The 8,827-nt window shown below is 32.0% G+C and overlaps 1 protein-coding gene across 1 annotated transcript; it reads left to right on the top strand.

Moving 5' to 3' along the window:
- Window positions 6,352–8,190, top strand: LOC104717023 (indole glucosinolate O-methyltransferase 4). The gene is made up of 4 exons (XM_010434527.2): window positions 6,352–6,892; window positions 7,051–7,361; window positions 7,463–7,527; window positions 7,617–8,190. Exons 1-4 carry the CDS (start codon window positions 6,417–6,419, stop codon window positions 7,914–7,916), a joined length of 1,152 nt encoding a protein of 383 aa, XP_010432829.1. The 5' UTR covers window positions 6,352–6,416; the 3' UTR covers window positions 7,917–8,190.

Below are 8,827 nucleotides of genomic sequence, written 5' to 3'. Positions count from 1 at the left end.
AAAAAAAAAAAAAAAAAAAAAAAGGGCCACAAAAGTATAGGCTAAACGCCTAAACCCATGAGAGAACAACATCACTACTTATTTATGATCACTATATTTAGTAGATATATTGTGATTCTAGTGAAAGGTTTTAGGAATATGAATATTTTTCACTTCAGTTCTATCAAGTAGCTCTTCATGTATATAAAGTATTATAGTATTTCTTTCAAGATCTTTTTTAGAAAAATATTGTATCAGTTCCTAGATATTATGGCATTTGCACCACTCTAATTCTTGGGACATTAGTAAGAAAATAAATAAATTTATGAACATAGTTAAGTTTAAGACGTTGTTCTCTCACGGGTAAATAATATGCATCCACTTTTCCGAAGTTGAGTGTAATCTGCAAGCTTATCCCTACATACCACAATTTATGAACTTTGGAAAACAAGGAACTTTAGTCTTTAGGCTTCATATGGACACCCTCTCGACCTTATAGTCAAAGGGATACTTCAACTAATTCACAGAAAGCTTGCAAGCCTTACATGTCCTTCTCCTTCAAGAGCGGCAACAGCTTCATCTTCTCACTTCGGTCTCACCTTCCTTCCGATATGGTTTGGCTATATTCATTTCCTACTTCTCCACCTTTAAATCGATAATTATATTGGTGTTCTTCCAATGTATGATTTATAGTTTCTCTCATTCGAGTATGTATATAAAGCTCTTATTACCTCTCGTTATTATTTCTCTCTTTCTAAAACCTTTTAGTACTGTAATCTCCATATGATGTTTCGTTGTTTTGTAAATTAAAGCCAATTAAAGAAAAGAAAGGAAAGAAAATGTATAAAAAGAAGAAAAAAAGAAGACGTTGTTCTATGTTTAGCCACTAGAGTAGTAGTATTAGTAGGAGTTATTTAAGTTTTCCGAAATTTACTTATTCCAAATCAGTGAGCTGTGTTATACATATTTGTCTCTTTTGTGGTCATAGGTGCATAAATATAATTATAGGACCAAAAAAAATCATTGAAATCCAAGACAATAACATGATTTCTCGTGACCTATGAAACTGACGAAATAACAAATAAACAACACAAGTATCTTTAGTTCTAGTTTTAAGGGACCAAGAGAATGTTCTTTAAACAAATAACAAATCAATTATTTTCAATATTATAATATTTAGTGTAATAAATTCGTTTCTTTCTGTTTACAAAACGGAATATATAATATTTTTCCAACCAAAAGAACTCATGATGTCTATTTGGTAACGACTAATGAGAGACTGAAACTAGAGGTTATAGAGAAACTCTTCCACGTGATTTATATAACAATCCGGAGGATATAACATCATCACCGTCTTTTACTACTTCATGCATCATCATTAGTTATCACAATCATTCATAAGATCATAGCCGCACGGCAATTAACTACAGGTACACTACTACAAGAAAACAGGAGATTTACGACTATACTAATAGTCACTAAATAGTCGCTAATTCATAAATAACGACTACGTTATGACTAATAACTATTGTCGTAAATCGATAGTCGGTAAAGAAAATCAGTCGTTACATAGTCGATAAATAGCGACCATATTATGACTATCACATGTAGTCGTAACCTAGTCGTAAGCATTTACGACTATTTAATGATAATGTTACGATTAATAAAATGTGAACAAAAGTAGTTTACGACTAGTTTGAGAATAGTTGTGATTTCGTCGTTAAATTATACGACTACTTGGCTACTATTGGACGACTATTTGACGACTATGTTACGACGACTTTAAGCCATATTTAATGATAGGTTTGACGACTATAGTGATTAAAACCATAATTTTTTTGTTTTGTTTTATAATTTGAATTTCTAATCAAAGAGAAACCTAAAATTCACATTTTTAATAATCAAAAGTTCACCACAATTGTAATATGTTCACCACATTAGCAATTACAAAAAGTAGACAACATTTATAATAACTAAAAGAGAACCAAAATGATCAATCTAAAACTATGATTGACACATCATCCCAAAGTGACAAGTTCATGAGAGTTAAAAAATAGAGATAAGTAGCCTAAAAAGTAATCTAAGAAGGAGATGTTCATTATGTTGAAGGGTCGGTGAATGCATCACTTGATTCAGACACAAGAAATCCCACAAAAACTGGATCAGTTTTGCGCAAATACATTTTGAAGTGTTCTATTTTCTTCTGTTGCTCGGCCACAATTTTGTGAATGCATACAAAATTAAGTATTTGTAAGATAATTAGTAAATTATTATTTCCTAAAACTTCGCAATAAAAAACGATTTGGTTACATTATTTAATATTTGTTTTCGTTTGTTTGCTTTATTAAATGATTTAATCATTAAATACTTGCAAACGTTCTATTATAATTGGTGTAATATCCCATATGGAGTAGGTTAATTGTTTAGAATATTGCTTACATAATATAATAGACATTATAGTTCAGATTCATTGCAGTGACTGACCGGAACCGGTGATCTTATATTTTGGACCATGCTTATCACATTTTTTGAGAAATTTAATGAAATGATTAATCCCCCATCAATTTGTAGTTGGTAGTTAGCACCGACACTTTGAATATTCATCTCATCAATTTGTAGTTGGTAGTTAGTACCGACACTTTGAATCAATGGCGGACCTAGAAACTTTTTTAAGCAGGGTGTGGTGATCAAAATCAAGTAACAGTGAAGCGAGAGGGGGTCGAAACCAGGTTGGGAAGGGAGATGGGAATATATAGTAAATAGCATTTTAACAAATTGTGCTGAAAAATCCATTAATTCTGGTCTGGTCGTTGCTTTTAATGAAAATCCATTAATTCTGGTTGGTGCCCTACTGTTATAATGAGAAGATTGTGACTTAACAAAATTAATTAATTTATTTTGCTAAAAATGAAATATTAATCTTTTTTAATTATTATTTTTTTCTTTTTAGTAGTACTTTCTTTTATTTTTGAAATTGAAATTTGTTCCTCAAGAAATTTGTTGTTTAAGTATTGGTTGTTTCAAGTATTTATGTATGATTATGTTGGCAGACATCACCATGACACCATATATCGTTGTGTCTTCAATATCATTGCGAATTGGTATCATCAATTCGATTATGATTTTCAGTTTCAAGTTGTACATTTTTTTTTTGACAATTGTATTTATTATTATTCGTTACGATTTCAAAAAAAAATATTTCAGAACACTTTAATGTGAGTTTGTCATTGTGTCCACACGTTTTTCTTTTTTTTTTTTGCGATCGTCGTAATTACCCGCACTTCTTATAAATAATAACTTTTTAAAAATCTTATAAATTATAGTTTGCATGAGGAGATTTGACATATCTATACTATAATATTATAAGATATTTTTGTGAATTTTCTGACGAAGATTGAAAGATTATGTGGTAAGTCACCCAAAAAAATTAGAATAGTAAATTATAAATGCCGAAGAGGTTCTAAACAAACAGAACTATTTCGGCAAGATATATGATTCGTGGAAGAACCATCTTTATAATGTCCTTCTTGCTGATGTTTTTTTCTTTTTACGTACTAGTCCTTCCTTAGGTTGCTCTTGATTATGTTTATTTTTGTTTTTTATAATTACTTGTCAATTGTATTCTTACATATGAGCATCCAGCTAAATAGCTAGTTATAAAGAGTCCGTCAAAAATTCCATTCGCATCAATCAAAGCGCAGTATTTAATTGTAACGTTAGCCCCTCACACATGCACCCAACTACTTTGTTTAGTAACATTTACAAGGTTGGGTTAGTAGTTAGGTATCAACTATCAGTGATTCATTTTGACACTAAATTTTTGGGCACACAATGTTGTTGGTGCAGCTGTAATTATAACATAAATTAAAATACTAGTTTTATAACACGTTTAAGTATTGGTTGTTTCAAGTATTTGTGTATGATTATGTTGGCCGACATCACCATGACACCATATATCGTTGTGTCTTCAGTATCATTGCGAATTGGTATCATCAATTCGATTATGATCTTCAGTTTCTTGTACTTATTATTATTATTATATTGACAATTGTTCTTATTATTATTCGTTACGGTTTCAAAGAAAATTATTTCAGAACAGCTCAATGTGAGTTTGTCATTGTGTCCACACGTTTTTTTTTTGCGATAGTCGTAATTGCCGCACTTCTAATATATAATCACTTTTTAAAAATCTTATAAATTATAGTTTGCATGCATGCAGAGATTTGGCATATCTATACTTTAATATTATAAGATATTGTTGTGAATTTTGTGACTAAGATTGAAATTGTGTGGTGGCCCGGCTCATCAATTTTATGGGCTGTGTGCATTTTTTAAAATGGTCTTTACAATAACTCTAATATATGACAATATTTTTGAAAAAGACTTTAAAATATGACTTTTTCTTTGAAAAAAGGCCCTAAAATATAACAAAATTTTGCCAAAAAATTATGGTCCAGTGCAAATGCACTTGTTGCACTTGTCTTACTCCGGAGGTGGTAAGTACCCAAAAAAAAGTTAGAATAGTAAATTATAAAAAATTAATGCATTGCTAGGATACGTCTAAAAAAATTAATATTAACTTAATTCAACACATAGACCTAAGAAAAGAAATGTGTAACCTCAATTTTGTTTTGGTTTTGAATGATCGCATTTATTTTATCTTATTAAAGAAATAAAAGTGTGAAAAAATAATAAAAAGAAATAGAACTTTAATAAGGTGGTTCGGCGGAGGTGGTCCGGCTGACGGTGGTCCGACGACGGTGGCCCAGCCAACTAACATCCTTTATTGGTCTTTAATGTATTATGAAATCTTCTATTCCTAAATTCTAACAAGTAGATAAAAAAGGAACAAAACTACCATCCTAGGTCTGGGCATTCGTGTACTCATTCGGGTTCGGATTGGATATTTCAGATTTTTGGGTATTTCGATAAAAGGGGTCCTATACCCATTTGGATATTTCTAGTATTCGGATCGGATTTCGGATAAACATTCATCGGATTCGGATCTGGTTCGGGTTTTACCCAATACCCGAAATATATTTTAGATTTGGATTCGGTTCTGATTATTTACATATTAAGCTTAACAAAATACTCGAATTTAATCCGAATTCTAAACAAATTAGAATTCAAATCTCTCTAATTCTAATATTAAAAGTAAAAAAAAGTTATGGCAAATACGTTTATTGTTGAAAATATTCTATTTGTTTTTTTTTCTTTGTAATTTTTAATGTGTTGAAACAATAATTTAGAATCTAGAGTTCATGAGTGTAAAGTAAAAAATGTAATTAGATTTGTATAAAAATCCATTAAGTCTGGTCTGGTCGTTGCTTTGAATGAAGATGGTGCGTTGCTGGCCTAAGGTTATAATGAGAACTGATAAGATTGTGACTTAACAAAATTAATTAATTTATTTTGTTAAAAAGAAAATATAATAATTTTTAATTATTATTTTGTCTTTTTGCGCAGTACTTTCTTTTATTTTTGAAATTGAAATTTGTTGCTCAAGAAAAAAAAAATTTGTACAAATGAAGTCAGGGGCGGGTCTAAGGAGTAGAGAGGTGGGGGCATGTGCTGTATACTCTTCTTAAACTTTTTTTAGTATACATAAGTTAACATATCCATGATTTTACATGTCATTTTGCTTATTCTATTTCACATTCTACTTATTTGTTTTTAATTTTCTTAAGTAAAATTATATGCTTTCATTTCTCTGTTCTTTTTCTATCTTCAGTTTAAATTTGAAAAATATTACTAAAATTAGTAAAATAGTACCATTAAATTTTTGTAGTTATTTTATTATTTCTAGAGTACAATTAAATTTTTATACCTGTATCTTGTGTCATTAATGAAAGTATCATCCTTTAGTTCATTGATATATTAGTTATATCTGCTTCTCAGTCTCTGGTGTCACTTCTTCGTTTGCCTAATATCACCCAAACCAACCAAGAAGCTTAATATACCAAACTGTTTTATGCAATTAGGTTTGCTATTAATATAATATAGCCTCCACTGGGAACTACGTTTTTCATAGATTATCACGTACGTGGGTTGCTCCTTGCTCAGCTAGATATTTCATTTTAATACTTTATGATGGCGGTTCACAATGTATCCCTCGTCAAGATCTTTATGAATTACATTTCCTTATATATATATTAAAATTTGACATATTTATATATTAATCGATGCAAGCAATATTTAGACATTTCTCAGCATAAACAATTTTAGACACAGGGTTAGTTATAATTTTATCTTCAAAATAAAAATATTAGGCAAAAATCTGTAGTCATACGTACATGGGTCAGGGTCACCAAATCAAAAAGTCGGTACACTTGGTTTGAGATATCTCCCTATAAAATGGCGCACTAAGTCTAACTGTTGAAACCATCCTATCTTCCCATCTCTGCCTTCTTCAATTATATTTCCAACCAACAACAGCAATGGAAAACCATGTTCAAGAGCCCTTAACCACTTACCCTAAACCGGGTCTAACCAAAGAACAAGAACAAGTTGCCGAAGAAATGATGATGGGCATGCAAGCGTCGAGGATCTTGAACTCATTGGCTTTTCCCATGGTTTTCAAAGCTGCCTTGGAGCTTGGCGTCCTCGACACAATTGTTGCCGCTGGCGACGACGTATGGCTATCAGCTTCGGAGATAGCTATTGCTCTCCCTACCAAGCCCACCAACCCAGAGGCGCCAATGTTGCTGGACCGGATGTTACGGTTACTCGCCAGCCACTCGATATTGAAGTGTCGTATAGTTGAGAGTGGAGAAAACGATCGAATCCGAAAGACCCAAAGAGTATATGCAGCTAAACCAGTTTGCACGTGGTTCGTAAAACGTGGTAAGAACTCGTCGGGTTCTCTCATGCCCTTGTTCATGTTGCTCCAAAGCCAAGTCTTTTTCAAAACTTGGTACGTACCTTCAATATATTTTTTGCAAATCAGCCGAATTAGTAGTTGATCCTCAGTTATAACAAACCGGCTAATAACCTTCTTATTAAACCAATATGCAAAAAAGTACTATCTATCTGTACACGTCATTTCAGTGAACAATTGAATATTTGTTACAGGACACATCTAAAGGATATGATTCAAGAAGGAAAAGATGCATTCAGCTCTGCCCATGGCGTGAAACTCTTCGAATACATTGGGTTGGACGAACAATTCGCTGGTATATTTAACCAGGCAATGTCAGAAACTTCTAGCATGGTCATGAAGAAGATTTTAGAAGTTTACAAAGGATTCAAAGATGTAAATACTTTAGTTGATATCGGAGGAAGACTTGGCACCACACTAAATCTTATCACTTGCAAGTATCCTCAAATTAAGGGTATCAATTTCGATTTAGCAGAGGTTTTAGCCACTGCTCCTTCGTATCCAGGTACAACAGTAGATCATTAGTCTGACATGTTGAAAATTGAAGTGTTTTCCAAAAAAAATACTTTTTCAGTTTATTAAAATCCTACTAAAAATATGTTATAGGAGTGGAACATGTATCGGGAGATATGTTTATAGAAGTTCCAAAAGGGGATGCAATCTTCATGAAAGTAAGTATACTGCATTTAAATGAAAAAGGCTAATACATTTATGATTTAAACAGTTCATTCACAAACTAAGTTGGATAAATTGCTCGCAGTGGATATTACATGACTGGAACGACGAAGATTGTGTAAAGATACTAAAAAACTGTTGGAAGAGTCTTCCGGAAAAGGGTAAAGTGGTAACCGTTGACATTGTTACACCAACGGAACCAAAGAGTGACGACTTTTTCTCTGACATAGTCTTTGGCATGGACATGTTGATGTTAACACAACAATCTGGTGGTAAAGAGAGGTCGTTTTCTCAGTTTGAAGCTTTAGCCTCTGCTTCGGGTTTTCATAAATGTGAAATAGCTGCTCTCGCTTACACATTTTCTGTTATCGAATTCCACAAATAGATTCAGAGTTTACCAAAAAAAAACAGTAATTGATTTCGGTGGGAGGAGATCATGAACTCTAAAAAGTTTTTACTTGATGGTTTTTTAATAATAAAAAAATGTTTGTAATAAAAATTTGTGGTGATATGGGTGTTTGTTTTTTTTCTTTCAAGATTGTGTTGTCGTTTAGTGTCAACAAAAATGTAATAGTTCTGATAATTTTAAAAGATGTTTGTAGTATATGGCAGTGTAATACAGTGTTTGGGACACTGTAGTACTTGATGCTCCCAATTAATAGTTACGTTATCTTGCCTAATAAAATATAGACCATTTCGATATAGGAATTAATGGTTCGTTTCCAACAGATATAAAAAAAATCGGAACCACACCGATGACAAATTTTTATGTATAAACGTGGCTAAAGGCTAACTAATTGCGGAATATTAACTGAGTGAGAGATTCTCTAAGTGACAATGTATATTGATTGATCTCAGTCCAAAGATTTGATTGAGGTCTCAGCGCCATCGTTGGCGGCAAAGATGTTGTCATCACCGACTCATTCCGTCCGTTTCCCATTATAGGAGAAAGATATATATTAGAGACTAATGTTGTAATTAGTTATTGCTAAACCGTAGTGCTACTCACTATATATATTGTAATTCATTCACATGTGTAATACAAGCTTTCCTTATATGGTATCAGAGCAGAAAAAATCCTAAACCCAAAAATTTTACTCATTTCTGGTAAGTTTTTCCTGGCGTTAGATGAAATTGGATCCACACAAATGTTGTTGTTGTTTTTTTTTCTTTTTTTTTTACAAAACAATGTGTAAATGATGGATAATACCAATAACCAGTAGAAATCTAGAATCCTTCACAAAGTTATCCATATACCAAAACCTACGATCTACGTAATGAAAACCACCCATCATC

Source organism: Camelina sativa, chromosome 10, assembly GCF_000633955.1.
Source record: "Camelina sativa cultivar DH55 chromosome 10, Cs, whole genome shotgun sequence".
Taxonomy (NCBI): Eukaryota; Viridiplantae; Streptophyta; class Magnoliopsida; order Brassicales; family Brassicaceae; genus Camelina; species Camelina sativa.
The sequence above is the reverse complement of the archived record's forward strand: the minus strand, read 5'-3'. Positions and strand labels throughout refer to the sequence as shown.

Coding starts and splice junctions, on each gene's coding strand:
- LOC104717023 (XM_010434527.2), top strand. CDS start 6,417: ATGGAAAACCATGTTCAAGAGCCCTTAACCACTTACCCTAAACCGGGT. Junction 6,893..7,050: donor CAAGTCTTTTTCAAAACTTG/GTACGTACCTTC, acceptor TATTTGTTACAG/GACACATCTAAAGGATATGA. Junction 7,362..7,462: donor CACTGCTCCTTCGTATCCAG/GTACAACAGTAG, acceptor AATATGTTATAG/GAGTGGAACATGTATCGGGA.